The 17,164-nt window shown below is 47.4% G+C and overlaps 1 protein-coding gene across 4 annotated transcripts in view; it reads right to left on the bottom strand.

Moving 5' to 3' along the window:
• Positions 1–17,164, bottom strand: part of NEK6 (NIMA related kinase 6) — a 95,444-nt gene that overhangs the window by 12,538 nt on the left and 65,742 nt on the right. For all 4 annotated transcript variants that reach the window (XM_058159115.1, XM_058159116.1, XM_058159117.1 and 1 more), the window contains 3 exons: positions 12,824–12,932; positions 11,803–11,910; positions 8,113–8,207 (listed from right to left, as the gene is read on the bottom strand). In XM_058159115.1, coding sequence (XP_058015098.1) covers positions 8,113–8,207; positions 11,803–11,910; positions 12,824–12,932 — 312 coding nt within the window. The remainder of the gene's footprint in view (positions 1–8,112; positions 8,208–11,802; positions 11,911–12,823; positions 12,933–17,164) is intronic.

Here is a 17,164-nt window from a genome sequence, read left to right as displayed (position 1 = left end):
GTTGTCTTCTAAACATGAGCTGGTCAAGATGCCCAACAGAACTTTTGACACCGCTCTCTTGATTTTGCCTTCTAGACCAGCGTACTCCAACTGTTTTGGGCACCAGGGACCAGTTCTGTGGACAGAGGTTTTTTTCCGTGGACCGGAGGGGACATGGTTTCGTGTGCTGCAAGAATCCAAAGGATGGGACTTCGCTTGTTTGCATGGGCCTTTTTCTGGCATACCATGGCCCCCGTGCTGGTCCACATACCAAGGGTTGGGGGCTCTTTTTCTAGACAAACATCTCAAGCTCTACCAAGAGACTACTGCCTGGGACCTGGGTGAGGTAAAGGTAAAAGTTCCCCTGCACATGTGTGCTAGTTGTCCCTGACTCTAGGGGGCAGTGCTCATCTCCGTTTCAAAGCCAAAGAAAGCCAGCGCTGTGCGAAGACGTCTCCGTGGTCATGTGGCCAGCATGACTCAATGCCAAAGGCGCACGGAACGCTGTTCCCGTCCCACCAAAGGTGGTCCCTATTTTTCTACTTGCATTTTTTACCTGCTTTCGAACTGCTAGGTTGGCAGAAGCTGGGACAAGTCACGGGAGCTCACCCCGTTACGCGGCGCTAGGGATTCGAACCGCAGAACTGCCGACCTTCTGATCGACAAGCTCAGTGGCTAAGAGCTCCCCTGGCTAGACACCCTCCCCAAGCCACATTCTTGATCTGAAATTTGAGAGAGGACCATCAGAGAAATCCTGCCAGATTCTTTCACCCCCCAAGCTACTCTCTGCCGGCAAATGGGATCGTCTGGTTAAGAATCGTGAAAGCTGTCGATGCTCCCAGCTATTTTTTTTCTCTTTCTTTCGTTTTTTTTTTCCCTTTGGAGAAAGGGGAGAGAGAGAGAGAGAGAGAGAGAGAGAGAGAGAGAGAGAGAGAGAGAGAGAGAGAGAACACTAACTTTGATCTCCTGCAAGTTATCTGGATGACACGTCTCCAAGAGAAGTGGGGGGGGGGAGCTACACACACACACCATTTTGATCAGATACATCAACGCGGGGCCCCGCAAAATGTCAAGATAAGGTGGCATAATTTGAAATCGTGCACAGTACACACCCTCCAGGTTGAAATAATAATAATAATAAGGAAGTGAATTCCGACTGGCACGCCTGCCTCCCAGCGATCTGCAGATAAAAAAAAAATATCTCTCCCAGTTTATCGGTTTCGCATAGCAGGGAGGGGAAGAGAATGAGAAAAACAGGACAAGGAAAATAACTTTCTCCCTGCCAGAAATGACGCTTCTTGTCGTCTTTAAAAAGCCAGACTACAGTTTCAAGGATGAGAAGACAACATTGGGGGCTGAAATCCATATGGGCTTCACATACTCCAACAACCGGTTCTCCCGAACCGGTCTGAGCCGGTTGAATCCCACCACTGGGACCGAACTTTGAAGAACTGGATGTGCAGATAATCCTGGACTTACAGGAGTTTGTTTAGTGACCGTTCAAAGTTACGTCGTCACTGGAAAAAGGGTCTTACGATCACGTTTCACACTTACGACCGGGGCAGCATTCCCCATGGTCACGTGATCAAAATGAAGACGCCTGGGAACTGACTCCGGTTGATGTCAGTTGCAGCATCCTGGGGTCACGTGATCCCCTTTTTATGACAAGCAAAGTCCATGGGGAAGCCAGATTCACTTAATGACCATGTTACTAATGGAACAAAGGCGGTAATTCGCTTAACGAACATGGAGGGAGAAGTCGTAACACGGGGCAAAACCCACTTGACAAATTTCTGGCTGTAATGAAATTCACTTAATCGTCTTGCTTAGGGACAGAAAATTTGGCCTCAACTGTGGACATAAGTCCAGGACCATCCTCTACTGCTGATGAATATTGCAAAAACGCTTCCTTGAGGAAGCCTGCTAGGGTAAGGTCCTGGAGAGAGGGACCTTAGAGTCCTAGTGGACGATCCCTTAAACAAGAGCCAGCCATGTGCAGCCACAGCCAAAAAATACCAATACATTCCTGGATTGTATAAACAGAGGCACAGAATCAACATCACATCGCATGAAGTATTACTACCCTTAGTAAGGCCACACCTGGAATTCTGCAACCAATTTTGGTTACCATACTACGAAAAAGACTTTGAGACTTTGGAAAAAGTGCAGAGAAGAGCAACTAAGAGGATCAAAGGCCCGGAGACTAAATCATATGAAGAACGGTTGCAGGAACTTGGTCTGTCTAGTTTAATGAAAAGAAGGATTAGGGGAGACATGATAGTGGGGTTCCAGTATCTCAGGGGCTGCTACAAAGAAGAAGGGGTCAATTTATTCTCCAAAGCACCAGAAGGCAGGACAAGAAACAATGGATGGAAACTAATTAAGGAGAGAAGCAATCTGGAACTTAAGGAGAAACTTCCTAACAATGAGAACAATTAACCAGTGCCCTTCAGAGGTTGTGTGTGCTCCATCACTGGATATTTTTAAGACGACACTAAGCAGTCACTTATCTGAAATGATTAGATTAGAATCAGAATAGAGCTGGAAGGGACCTTGGAGGTCGTCTAGTCCAGCCTCCTGCTCAAGCAGGAGATCCTAGACCCTTTCAGACAGGTGGTTGTCCAATCTCTTCTTAAAAACCTTCAGTGATGGGGCACCTACGACTTCTGGTGGGAAGCTGTTCCACTGGTTCATTGTCCTCCCTGTTAGGAAGTTTCTCCTTAATTCCAGGTTGCTTTTCTGCTTGATTAATTTCCATCCATTGTTTCTTGTCCTGCCTTCTGGCGCTTTGGAGAATAATTTGACCCCCTTTCTTCTTTGTGGCCGCCTCTGTCACAATGGTGTAAATTCTCCTGCTTGAGCAGATTAGAAGACCTCTAAGGTCCCTTCCAGTTCATTCTATTCTATTCAGGTGGAGTTCACAGCAGCAAGGCCCTTTTAAGAGGATGCTGTAGGCCTGGAGCACCAGCCAAGGAGTTCATTCCAAATGCTATGTGATTGCTAAGCCGACATTGACCAACGTGAAGGCCGGTTCAGCAAGGAGAAGTTCCAGAAGAAATAGGACATCATTCCTGGGGCCCAGACGCATCTGATGGAGAGATAACCCCTGGCCACATTAGGAGAAACCTACAACGGGTTTTGGTTGGGTTTGGCAAAGAAAACTTCAGCGCTGGACCCGATGAGTAGAAGACCGGGAAAGTCACGTTGCGACTGTCTTCCCTTAATCCCAACAGTCGTATCGCATCGATTTTGTGCTATTGACTTCTCTGCTCCAATCCTTCTCGGCTGCTCGCTTTAGCCCGCGTGACGCTTTGGTGTATCGTCAACAAATTAATCAGCACCTATTGAACCACTGGATGACCGGGCCTGAAAATTGCACAACGGCAAGCACAACTGCCTTGTTAAACAAGCGTTCATTACACCCGAGACTTCTGTCTACAATCAAGTATCGCTTTTACCAACCGAGTCTCTCCTGGGAATGTCCCTTTCTCAAAAGCCAGCATGAAAAGGTCTGGGTTTGTTTTGGGGTTTTTTTCTTGGACAGATCTGTCATCCTTTGCCCAAATTCCATGCGCCGGCAGAGGGGAAAAAAAAAGGCAAGCATAATTTGGGGTCAAAGAGTCATTTCTCCACAATTTAAGATCCATCACAAAAATCTGCTGAAGAACAAACAGGAATGAATGTGTGTACAATACTGGCCAAAATTGTGGAAAACTTTTGGGGAAAGTGTATTTTTGAGGTTTGATGGCTGATAACACCATTTCTTTTTTTGGAGTTTCAAGACAATCCTATTCCACTGCTAGAATGGCCTTCACCCAATTGAATAGACCCGTTCCAGTCCGGCTTCCGACCCGGATACAGCATGGAGACAGCTTTGGTCGCATTGGTGGATGATCTCTGGAGGGCTCAGGACAGGGGTTATTCCTCTGCCCTGGTCCTATTAGACCTCTCAGCGGCGTTCGATACCATCGACCATGGTATCTTGCTGCGCCGGTTGGGGGGATTGGGAGTGGGAGGCACCGTATATCGGTGGTTCTCCTCCTATCTCTCCGACCGGTCGCAGACGGTGTTGACAGGGGGGCAGAGGTCGACCGCGAGGGGCCTCACTTGTGGGGTCCCTCAGGGGTCGATTCTCTCGCCCCTTCTGTTCAACATCTACATGAAGCCGTTGGGTGAGATCATCAGGGTTTCGGGATGAGATACCAGCAGTACGCTGATGACACCCAGCTGTACTTTTCCACCCCGGACCACCCCAATGAAGTTGTTGAAGTGCTGTCCCGGTGCTTGGAAGCCATACGGGTCTGGATGGGGAGAAACAGGCTCAAGCTTAATCCCTCCAAGACGGAGTGGCTGTGGATGCCGGCACCCCGATTCAGTCAGCTGCAGCCGCGGCTGGCTGTTGGAGGCGAGTTATTGGCCCCAAAGGATAGGGTGCGCAACTTAGGTGTCCTCCTGGATGATCGGCTGTCGTTTGAAGATCATTTGACGGCCGTCTCCAGGGGGGCCTTCCACCAGGTCCGCCTGGTCCGGCAGTTGCGCCCCTTCCTTGATCGGGATGCCTTATGCACGGTCACTCATGCGCTCGTTACCTCTCGCTTGGATTACTGTAATGCTCTCTACATGGGGCTCCCCTTGAAATGCGCTCGGAGGCTTCAGTTAGTCCAGAATGCAGCTGCACGGGTTATAGAGGGAGCTACACGTAGCTCCCATGTAACACCGATCCTGCGCAGGCTGCACTGGCTGCCTGTGGCTTTCCGAGTGCACTTTAAGGTGTTGGTTATGACCTTTAAAGCGCTCCATGGCTTAGGACCTGGGTACTTACGGGACCGCCTGCTGCTACCACACGCCTCCCACCGACCCGTACGCTCCCATAGAGAGGGACTTCTCAGGGTGCCGTCCGCCAAACAATGCCGGCTGGCGGCCCCAGGAAGGGCCTTCTGTGGGGCGCCACACTCTGGAATGACCTTCCCGCGGGTCTACGTCAACTACCTGACCTTCGGACATTTCGTCGCGAACTAAAAACACATCTCTTTATCCGCGCGGGGCTGGCTTAAATTAGTTTTAAGGGGAAATTTTATTAATTTTAAATGGGGTTTTTTTAGTATGGAAATTCTTAATCTCAGGCTAATTTAAATAAGTTTTTTAAATGGTATTTTAATCTGTATATTGTATTGTTTTATTTTTGCCTGTACACCGCCCTGAGTCCTTCGGGAGAAGGGCGGTATAAAAATCAAATAAATAAATAAATAAATAAATAAAATCTATGGATGAAAATTTTTTGAAACTCTTCTATCTTAGTCAGAAGCGACCCAGCAATAAAACCCAGTTAATAGAAGCCATAATTCAATCTTGGGTTCACATTATAACAGCTGCAGAACTAAAACACTTGGTTCACTCCATGGGAAGACATTGTAAGGCCATCATTCATGCTAAAGGTTACCCAACTAAGTATTCACTGATATGGGGATAATTTTTGCATATCTCGTTTTTTCTATGGGGATCATTTTTGTATATCTCATTTTTTCTATGTTTTTCACTTTTCTTCTTTATCCTGTGACTGCTAGTCTAATAGTAAATCCTTCCTAAAAGTTATTGCAATGACGTTCTTTATTCAATTATCTTTACATTGATATAGAATTTTATGGTACTACTCCAAAAAAAAAAAAAAAGTGGTGTTATTAGCTAGTTTTAGAAAATACAACTTTTCCCAAAAGGTTTCCACAATTTTGGCTACTACTGTATGCTTGCAGAAATCTCTGCTCAGATTCGAAGAGCCTCACCAAGCTGCAATCTTTCAATTAAATCCTAATGTGGTTTAAATTCTACTTTTTTCAAGGTGGCTTATTCGGGGCTAAGCCCTTCCTTTAAAAAAATAAAAATAAAAATGAAATAAAGGTAGTCCTTCACTTACAATTCATTTAGTGACCGTTTGAAGTTACAAACGCCACTGAAAACAAATGACTTACGGCCGTTTTTCACTCTTACGGCCAGTTGCGGTATTCTCATGATCAAAATTTAGATGCTTGGCCACTGACTCGTATTTATGACGGATGCAGCGTCACGATAGCCCTTCTGACAAGACAAGCCACTGGGGAAGCCCGATTCACTTAACAACCAGGTTACTAAGTTACGAACCGCCGGATTCACTTAACAACTGTAGCAAGAAAGGTTGGAGAATGAAGCCAAATTCACTTAAGAAACTTAGCTCACTTAGCAACATAAATGTTGGGCTTCGTCGTATGTCAAGGACTACCCGTGTGTACGGATATCGTGTGAAATGTCAACACAATCCTGACATGGGGGTGATGAATGTGCTAAGGGGCCCCTTTGCTGGCTGCTAGTCATTCCCGACTCTAAGGGGCGGTGCTCATCTATGTTTCAAAGCCGAAGAGCCAGCGCTGTCCGAAGACGTCTCCGTGGTCATGTGGCCGGCATGACTCAACATGCACGGAACGCTGTTACCTTCCCACCAAAGATGGTCCCTATTTTTCTACTTGCATTTTTTAAGTGCTTTCGAACTGCTAGGTTGGCAGAAGCTGGGACAAGTCACGGGAGCTCATCCTGTTACATGGCAGCACTCGGGATTCGAACTGCTGAACTGCCGACCTTTTGATCGACAAGCTCAGCATCTTACCCACTAAGCCTTGGGAAATGGCCTAAGATCAAACCAAAAAATAGGCCATTATTCGGGCCATCTTTTGGGCCAAAAACGACCTGAAAAACTGCCTGAAAATGGCCTGAAAAACAGCCTGAAAAACAGGCATATACACACCGCCCAGCTGGTCTTTGGGTTTCCAGTGTCCTGGTACACGCAAATGGACACACGTTCCTGTTTGGCCACTTGGTGCTGAAAAGGTTCACCATCACTGTTATATGTTATTTAATTAGGACTTTTGTAGTATTTTTATTGCTTTAAAAATGTTTTTTTTTAGTGTTTTTAATTATATATATTTGAACCGTTAAGCCACCTTGTTCTGTCCTCCCTCACCTCCGTCCGAATGATGGCTTAATTAGCCGGTACTATCAGCTCTGGCAGCAGAATAGCCAGCGTCTGCCAAGAGCCTCCGTTATCTTCCACGACACTGGTGAGTCACCCAGAAACAAACTTCAGCTCTTAATCAGTGGATTTGCCTGTTACAAAGAGACACAGCAGCTCTTGCTGCCTTTTATATCCTGTGGGGTGTGGCTCCATGACTCAGCACTTCCTAGGCCTGCCCCACCCCTGCTTCTGTTGTTCCCTCCTCTCCTGCCTACGAAACCTAGGGTCCAGCCAGGCCTGATTGCCATCAGCTGAGTCTGGAGGCGTGGCCTGGGGGGGAAGAGTCGGGGGACAGAGGCCTCGTTATCTCTTCCACCTGGCCTGTCTCTGGCTCCTGGAGCTGAGCCAGGGAAGCCGGTGCTCCAGAGGTAAGTCCTGACGGCCCTTCCCCCTCACTTTCCAAGTCACTTTCTGGCAGCAGGCCCGGCTTCAAGTCACTTTCTGGCAGGAGGGCCAAATCGGGGGGGCGCAGGCATAACACACCTAGAGTTATTGACTAACATAAAGGCTGTAGGAATTGAATGGATGAATGAAGCCAGTGATAAACTTAAAGCTGTGGGGAGGAATATTATTGCTTTTCTACCTGCTAAAAATTCAAATCAGTTGTAAAAACGCCCAGCGCTGGATGTTAAAAACAGTCGGGAAACTTACATACGATCTGGTTGAATTGCTAACTGCTCGTGTATATTTAACCTGAACGTTCCAAATGTTTTTAGTGCTTTTAATTGCTTTAAAACATTTAAAATACTTTTACTGTTTGTTAATTGTAACATTTATTTATATATGTATGTATGTATGTATGTATTTTCCCCTGTATTGAATTGTAAACTGCACAAGGGATATTTTTAATCGTAATATATTTCTTTCTGTATCGAATTGTAAGGAGCACTGAGGGTATTTGACTCAAGATAGATGGGAAATTAATGACCACTGAAAAAAAAGGTTGTAAAATTGGACCGGCCCTACAAGCGACCTCATTTTACAACCGTCATAATTTACGACCATGGTAGGGAGGATACTTCACGGTTGTAAGTTGAGTGCTGCGGTTTATATCTCTGGTTCCATATTATAGAAAAGCAGTAACAGGTGCTTACCTCGTACAGTAAACAGCCCAAAGACCAGATATCTGATTTAAAATTATAGCCGTTTTCATGTATTCTTTCCGGAGACATATAATATGGTGTTCCCACTGTAACAGACAAGTCGAGACAAGGAAATTAGAATCTGCAAAGTTTGGCTTTACTGGGGCGACGTAATGCTGCATGCCCACGACGTCGCCCCCAAAGTGCACGACATCGCCTGTTCTTTCTAGGGAAAGCCTGACGTTTTTGACTTTTGCCTGGCAACCATGCCAACTAGGGGATAAGAAAAGACTTAAGGCAGTGACGGTAAACCTCTTTGGCACAGAGTGCCGAAAAGATTGCGCAGAAATGTCGCACGCACGCTTGCTCGCTGGGGGCCCGCACTCCGGTAAAGCCGAACTTCCAGGTTCTAGCGCGTATGTGCGCCCGATGATCAGCTGGTTGGCGCACATGGGTACACCGGTTTTCGGCACTGCCGTGTGCGCGAAGAACGGCTGATCGTCGCCCGTGCATGCGTGCCAGAAACCTGGAAGACAAACATGTAAGGCCGTGCGTGCCAGGTGACATGGCTTCGCGTGCCACTTTGGGCACTATGTGCCATAGGTTTGCCATCACGGGATTAGGGCGACATAATTCTGCATTCCAGTGACATTGCCCCCAAAGTGCACAACATCCTGTGTTCGTTCTAGGGAAAGCCTGACTTTTCAGCCTGGCACCGAGCCAGCTAGGGGCCAAGGAAAGACCAGGGCGACGTAATGCTGCATTTCAACGACGTCGCTCCCAAAGTGCACGACATTGTCTGTTCTTTCTAGGGAAAACCTGACTTTTTTGTTTTTGCCTTTTGGCCTGGCACACAGCCAGCTTGTGTTTAGAAAAAGATGGGGGGTGGGGGAGGGGGGGGCTAGGGATGATGTAATGCTGCATTCCAATGACGTCGCCCCCAAAGTGCACGACATTGTCTGTTCTAAATTTTCTTTTGGCCTGGTGATCAAAACCGGATCAATCAGAACATCTGTAGAGGCTCACTTCTCACATATCACTTGTCTGAGATGGTCTAGGTTCTCCTGCTTGAGCAGGGGGCTGGACTAGAAGACCTCCAAGGTCCCTTCAAGCTCGACTCTATTCTATTCTAACCTGGAATTAAGGAGAAACTTCCTAACAGCGAGGGCAATTAACCAGTGGAACCGCTTGCCTCCAGAAATCATGGGCGCTCCATCACTGGAGGATTTTTAGATGAGACTGGATCGTCACTTGTCTGAGATTGCATAGGTTCTCCTGCTTGAGCAGGGGGCTGGACTAGAAGATCTCCAAGGTCCCTTCCAGCTCTATTCTATTCGAACGATTCTAATGGCTCCGAGCTCTAGAGTTGACAAGGCTTTCGAAGTTTCTCCTGCCAGCTGTTGGCTGGAGCCGGGTCTCACCCTTGAATAAAGGCGGGTGGCACACGATGCTCGCAAGCCGTCTGCATAATTTGCCGTGCCATCTCCATCTCGGGTGAAGAACGCGCGGGCAAATCTTCCATTTTTTTTTCTTTCATTACCCCGGCATGTCCTGTCACTTAATTTTTATGTATGCGATCCTTCCTGACAAATTTGATCCGCCGGCAGGTAATGCGTTTGACGTACATCCTCTCCCTTGCTCTAATTACAGCTTCTGTTTCTGACACCAAGGCGTCTGCCCTGCCGGAGCTAGGAGTACACCTGTCAGACAAGTTGTGGCACTGCCTAATGCCCTTTTATGCCGGTTTGATGTTGGCAAATATGAAGGAGGAGGAAGAGGGAAGGATGGATGGAGGGGAGGAAAGTGGCGGGGGGGAGAGAAATAATAAAATTAGGTGCCCTTATTTGCATAAGCTCCATTGCTCAGCGCATGGGTTGCCAAGCCTTCGGTATTTCAAGAGTTCAGGACGGTTGCCGAGGCAACCGGGAAAAATAGAAAGGAGTCAGGATCACGCACAAAAACCGGGCCACGGATGGGCCTCTTGTTTTGCTGGTGACCGAACTGCAAAACATTCCAGATCCAGCAATATTACGCCAGTAGGAAAAGAGATGCGAAAGCCGAGTTGGAATGGCGTATGTGGATTTTTTGGGGAAGGAAAAAAAACAAAAAACGGCGCATTTGAACCGGTTAAACCACCCAGGGATGCCCATCGCCAGAGTCAATCTGGGCACCTTTGTTGTTTCTCGCTTTAGACTTCCTGTAGCTGCTTTCGCCGAGCACCAGAAGAGGGTTAATTTCGACAGGTTTGTCCTCCAAAGCCCCAAACGGGTGTCGATTCATCTCTCTTTTTTGCACTGACCGCAGGGCTTCTGTTTCACCGAGTGCCGAATTTTTCGGCTTCTTTGTGAGGGCTGCCGCGAAAAGGGAACGAAACCAAAGCGTTGTGCACGAAACGGGCATTTGCGTCCGTCGTGGCGAAGAATCTCCTGGCTTATTTGCAGGTGGCTTTACGGAAACCATGACGTGGTTCCGCAGCGACGGGAAGCAGCGGTTATCGCTGCTTTGTTCTGGCCTCCGGACCCTGAATTTCGTAGGAATTCTTTTTCGGGGTAAAAGCTCCCCACCGCATAGCTTGACCTTGACTTAGCTCAGCAAGATCAGATTCGTCATCCTCTTTTTTTTGCTTCCTTGGTAGTTGTGGTCAATTACGTTTGTGCCCCCACCCCACCCTCAAGTGATTCTTGGCAACCCGTCCTGACCTCTACCTGCCACAGGTGAAATGAAAAAGGGTGTCCTTTTAGGGCAGAGGTTTCAAGATTATTTCGAAGTGATTCTCACCCAGCCCTGGGTGAGAGGAAGCTGCGCTGTGACCTGCTTTCCCTTCCTCCTGTTTGGGGTTGCAAACAGGAGGTTGGTGTGTGATTAGCCGATCTCCTGCAGGACAAATTGATGCAGGAGGGTGAAAGCCCATTGGGATTGGTAAAAGGGAGAAGGGAAGGGAAGGGAAGGAAAGAAGAAGGGCCGGGATAGCTCAGGCAATAGAGAAGCCTGTTATTAGAACACAAAGCCTGCAATTACTGCAGGTTCAAGTCCCACCAGGCCCAAGGCCTTCCACCCTTTATAAGGTAGGTAAAATGAGGACCCAGATTGTTGGGGGGGGGCAATAAGTTGACTTTGTAAAAAATATACAAATAGAATGAGACTATTGCCTTACACATTGTAAGCCGCCCTGAGTCTTCGGAGAAGGGCAGGGTATAAATGTAAACAAAAAAGAAAGAAAGAAAGAAGTGAAGGGGAAAAGGAGAAGAGAAGGGAGAAGGGAGAAGAGAAGAAAAGAGAAGTGACAGGAGAAGAAGAGAGTAGAGAAGGAAGAGAGAAGAGGGACGGGAGAAGGAAGAAGGGAGAAGAAAAGAGAAGTGACAGGAGAAGAAGAGAGTAGAGAAGGAAGAGAGAAGAGGGAAGGGAGAAGGAAGAAGGGAAAAGGGAGAAGAGGAGGAGGGAGAAGGAAGAAGGAAGAAGGAAGAAGAAGGAAAAAGGGAGAAGAGAAGGGAGAAAGGAAATGGAAGAGGATGGGATGGGAGATGGGAGAGGAGAAGGAAAAAAGGAAGAGAGAAAGAAGGGAGAAGGGAGAAAGAAGAGAAGGAAGAAGGAAGGGAGAAGAGAAAAGGGAGAAGAGAGAAGGAAGGGAAGTACTAAGTGAGGACTATGCACAATGCAGGCCGAACCAGGTGTTGTTGAGGATGGGGGTCTCCTCTGCTTTACCTAAGGAATGTGCAGCGGTGGTTTTAGAGCTGAAGAAGCGGCCCAGCCCAAGGTCTCCCAACTTCACGACTCCCGTCGCTGTGATGAACACATTGGCTGGTTTGATGTCTGGGAGAGGAGAGGAAAAAAGAGAGAGAGAGAGAGAGAGAGAGAGAGAGAGAAAATCAGAAGTAGAGAAAGAGATTTTTGGATGTGACAGCCTTCCGTTTCTTCTCTAGCGACCGACCTGCCCCCGGGTGCTTTGATCCGCACACACGAGATATGGGGGTGGGGAGGCCTCGCGGCTGATTTAAAACAGAGCCCCTTTTCCAGGCTGTCCTGAAAAGTTTATTTCATTTTATTGATTTATATTAAATTTAGAGGACCCTCGTCTCGCTGCTGAGCCAACGGCTGGCTAAGCCGTTAAAAACTTCCCCGCAGAAACGCAGAACCCGATGGCTTAAAACTCAGCCGTAAAAGAGCGGGAGGCCACCAAGCGTTAAAATGCTCTGAAGACTGCTTTTATCTCCCCCCCCACCCCCCACGGGCCTTTTAACTTTTCCAGAAACCTGAAATCATCCCTGCGCAGGATATTTAAAACCCCCTACTTAATTCCCGATAACGTCAGAAGGACGGTGAAGAGAACCTGGATGAACTTTGCTAGCACTCGTTATCTTCCCGAAATCTTTTTTTTTCCCCTAGGGTCCAAAACCTTCGAAGACCCCTCCAAAGAGAAAGAGGAGATCGTGGCTCCTGCTGCCCCCCCTCATGAGCCCCCCAATGCATGCCAAGGAGGGGGGGGGACTGCTCCTGAGTTTTTGGCCCGACAGCTGGTGGAAATTTATCTCTATACTCATTGTGGTCGTGGTCCGTTCGGACTGGATGCTTTGCAACTGGACGGGAGGAAAGATCCATTTAATCAGCATCGCTGCCCCCTCCCCAACTTGCCTGCCCGTCAGCATTAATTGTTTCCCAAGGCAGCCGCTTCCTAATTTGCGACCGCTATTCCGCAAAAAAAAAAAGCTGCCGAATTTCAGGTTACCTCTATGCATCACCCTGCGGGAATGCATGTGTTCCACCGCACTGCACAACTGCACAAAATATTTCCAAACGGTCCGTTCGGGGATGAGCCGTTTCTGCTTCTTAAAATACTGGGATGGGAGGGAAGTAAAACCAAAAAAAAAAAAAAGGGAAAAAAGACAAATGAAACAAAATGCACACTGGATGAAAGAAACAGCAGCGGTTGTACACTGTGTGTGTGTGTGTGTGTGTGTGAGAGAGAGAGAGAGAGAGAGAGAAACAGAAAGAACAAGAGAGAAACAGAGAAACAGAGAGAGAGATACAGAGAGAGAAAAACAGAAAGAGAAACAGAGAAACACAGAAAAGAGAGAAAGAAAGACAAAAAGAGAGACGGAGAGAAACAGAGAGAGAAACAGAGAAAGAGAGAAACTGAAACAATCACACAGAGAGCAAGAAAAATAGAGAAACACACAGAGAAAAACAGAGAGAGATACAGAGAGATAAATAGAGAAACAGAGAGAGATACAGAGAGAGAAATAGAAACACACAGAGAGAAAGAAAGAGAAACAGAAAGAGAGAGAGAGAGAGAAACACAAATAGAGAGAAACAGAAACAGAGAAAGAGAGAAACAGATATATATACAGATACAGAGAGAAAAACAGATACAGATAGAGAAAGAAAGAGAGATACAGAGAGAGAGAAAGAAACAGAGAAAGAGAAACAGAGAGAAAGAGAAAGAGAGAAACAGATATATGTACAGAGAGAAAAACAGAGATACAGATAGAGAAAGAAAAAGAGAGAGAGATACAGAGAGAGAGAGAGAAAGAGGGAGAGGGGAGGGAGGGAGGGAGAGGGAGTGGGGGAGAGAGATTCCCTCTGGCCAAAGTCCAGGAGCCCACCAGGAAAAGGATTTCGCTCCGTTCCAGATTTTAACCCCTTTTGCCTGTTCAGGCCCCCAGCGCGAGGGGCTCATTAACAGCATTATGGAAACGAAGCTTCAATAGGTTTGACATTCCAGAATGGACACCCATTATAATTAGCCTTCGTCTTGTTAATTACCTTGCCGAACATATTTAATGCCGGGGAAACAACAAATGTCTGCAGAGGCTTTGCCTGAGGAACAAAGGATGTGAGTGCGTTTGTGTGTGCGGGAAGGAACACAAAAACCCGAGACCGGAGATATTCATCGTGGTTATTAACGTCGCCAAGAATCTTCTCTGGCTGTTTGCAAGCAAGCGGGTTGATCCGATTCTAATTCCGCTTTCTCTACCACTCGGAAAGAGGCTTGGTGTGCAAACACGGCGTTAGATCCTGGAGGAGAGGGGCTACAAGGGAACCTTGGATGTTGGGTGTCAAATTAACCACAAAACTCGGTGTGCCTGCCCAGTGCTGACCTTAACTCCAAACAATATCCCCTCCGATTTCTTTTCCAAATGAGAAAAATGGTAATTAAGCAATAGAAACCCAGATATCGCCAAAATAGATGGAAAAGGGGGATTAGGGGGGGATGAGGAAGAGAAGATTATAGATATAAATGTACAACCATGAAATGATGGATTGGGTAAAACAGAAAAGGAATCGAAAAGAAAAGTATATATAATCAGAAGATTGGAGTTGCTCGGATACCAAATAAGGGAAATAATATACAAGAAGGGAGGGAGGGAGGGAGGAAGAAAGGAAGGAAGGAAGGAAGGAAGGAAGGAAGGAAGGAAGGAAGAAAGGAAGAAAGAAAGAGAAAGAAAAAGGAGGTGAAGGAGATAGAAGGAGGGAGAAGGAGAGGAAGACAAGTTAGGGGATAAGAGTAGGAGAGAAGGTGAGAAAGGAGGAAAGAGAAGAGGAGTGGGGGAGAGGAAAGGGAAGTAGGTATGAGGAAGGAGAGGAGGAGGAAGAAGGTAGGAAAGGAGAAGGAGGGAGGGATAAGAGAAGAAGGTGGTTCGTTGTAAAACGAAGGGAAAGAAAGGGTAGAAGAGCAACTCCAGAGGTAATTAAAAAGGTTTTTTTTTGGTGTGCTTTCTTTAGAGAGAATATGCATGATTATCTATGAATAAGAAAATGTACATTTATAATACGTGTATAAGAAAAATAAAAAAAAATAAAAAACTTTTTTTAAAAAAACCACTCTGGTTAATCCAGAATTCTTCTCTTTAAAAAGTGCAGATTTGTCTGGCGTGAATCAAGGCGCTTCCAAGTCACAAGGACATTTCACCAGCACCGAGGATTGCAGACATACTCATGCCCCTCTGCTATTTTCCAGGGATTTTCCTCCCCCTACTCCCAGCCACAACACTGGTACAGCTGTCTGCCCAAACTGGGTTAAAAATGAAGCGGGAAGCTTTGACGTCACCGTTTCCCTTTAAGGTGTGTGGACTTCGACTCCCACAATTCCACAGCCAGCACTTTTAAGCAGTGGTGAAACCCAATTTTTTTTTACTACCGGTTCTGTGGGTGTGGCTTGGTGGGCGTGCCAGGGGAAAGGATACTGCAAAATCCCTATTCCCTCCCCACTCCCGGGGAATGGATACTGCAAAATCCCCATTCCCTCCCCACTCCTGGGGGAAGGGATACTGCAAAATCTCCAATCCCTCCCCACTCCTGGGGGAAGGATACTGCAAAATCCCCATTCTCTCCCCATTCCTGGGGGAAGGATGTTGCAAAATCTCCATTCCCATCCCGTTCTGGGGCCAGCCAGAGGTGGCATTTGCCGATTCTCCGAACTGCTCAAAATTTCCGCTACCGGTTCTCCAGAACCTGCTGGATTTCACCCCTGCTTTTAAGATTTCCCAGCCGCCACTTTTAACATGTGTGGACTTCAACTCTCAGAATTCCTCAACCAGCATTTTTAAGATATGTGGAGTTTTAACTCCCAGAATTTTCCAGCTGGCACTTTTAAGATGTTCCAAGGTTTGAATACAGAATAACAGAGTTGGAAGAGATGGTGTAGGTCAGGGGTCTCCAACCTTGGCAACTTTAAGCCTGACGGACTTCAACTCCCAGAAAGCCCCAGCCAGCAAAGCTGGCTGGGGCATTCTGGGAGTTGAAGTCCTCCAGGCTTAAAGTTGCCAAGATTGGAGACCCCTGGTGTACGTTATCTAGTCCAATCAAGTTGTGACCCAGGTTCCTGGACTCGGACTCCTGGACTCAAATGATTCAGAAAGTGAGAAAAAAGACCTGGCAAGGCCTGCTTCTCCTGGGCCCTCTCCCTCCCTGGCACCCACCCAAAGGGAGGAGGAGGGGCCGGAAAGGCCTGATTCTCCCGGGTCTTCTTCTGACTTGGCAACGCCCCAACAACAATTTTGGCTTGATGCAAGACTGCGCAGACATGACCGGCGCGCGCAGCAGAGGAGGCATTGGGACAAAGTCAAAGAATGATGAGTCACGCAGTGACATCTACAGAGGCTATAAAAGCAGGAGGCGGAACTTCCTGGCTTTTTGTCTTGGACAAAGCAGTGAATTTGCGCGGGCAAAATGTATCAATGGAGGGAAGAATATATTCGTGAGTAACTCCGGCCTTATCTATAATTTCCTCGTTATCTCCAGAGATTTGGCAGGCGCGTGGGTAGACGTGGCCAGAACATTTATTTATGTAAATAAACTAGAAAAGAAAGCCTTTGACTGACTCTTTGTTGGGAGTATTGGGGGAGGGAAACAGAACAAATCCCCCACCCAAGCAGGAGATCCTCTATCCATGATGGCGAACCTAGGGCACACGTGACAGAAGTGATACCCAGAGCCATTTCTCTAGGCACGCCAGCCATCGCCGGTTGCTCTTCCAGATGCTGGTGCGCATATGCTGGTCGTTGCACATGCGGGAGCACCGGAAACCGTAAGAACAGCCCCTGGGCACGTATGTGCGCACCAGGAAGCTGATCTTTCGGTTTCCGGTGTGCATGCGCACCAGAAACTAGAAGACCATTGACCAATGCGCATGCGCAGGCTGGAAACCAGAAGCTCAGCTTCCTGCCCCACGCGTGCATGCCAGTGAACTGCTCTTCCGGTTCCCGGTGTTCCCCCCGCGCTCCTGTTTCGGCAGTTGGTGCCAAAAAGATTCACCAACGCTGCTCTGTACCATTTCTGACAGATGGCGGTTCATGTGTGGACTATAACTCCCAGAATTCCCCAGTGGGTATTTTTATGATGTGGGGAAATGGGACGGAAAGCTGGAACATCAGAACGTTCTTGGATCTACCATTTAGGGCAGGGGTCTCCGACCTTGGCAACTTTAAGACTTGTGGACTTCAACTCCCAGAATTCCTCAGCCAGCTTTGCTTGAAGACTTGTGGACTTCAACTCCCAGAATACCTCAGCCAGCAAAGCTGGCTGAGGAATTCTGGGAGTTGAAATCCACAAGTCTTAAAATTGCCAA

This window comes from Ahaetulla prasina, chromosome 16 (genome assembly GCF_028640845.1).
Source record: "Ahaetulla prasina isolate Xishuangbanna chromosome 16, ASM2864084v1, whole genome shotgun sequence".
NCBI classification, from domain to species: Eukaryota; Metazoa; Chordata; class Lepidosauria; order Squamata; family Colubridae; genus Ahaetulla; species Ahaetulla prasina.
This window is presented reverse-complemented; position numbering and strand designations above follow the sequence as displayed.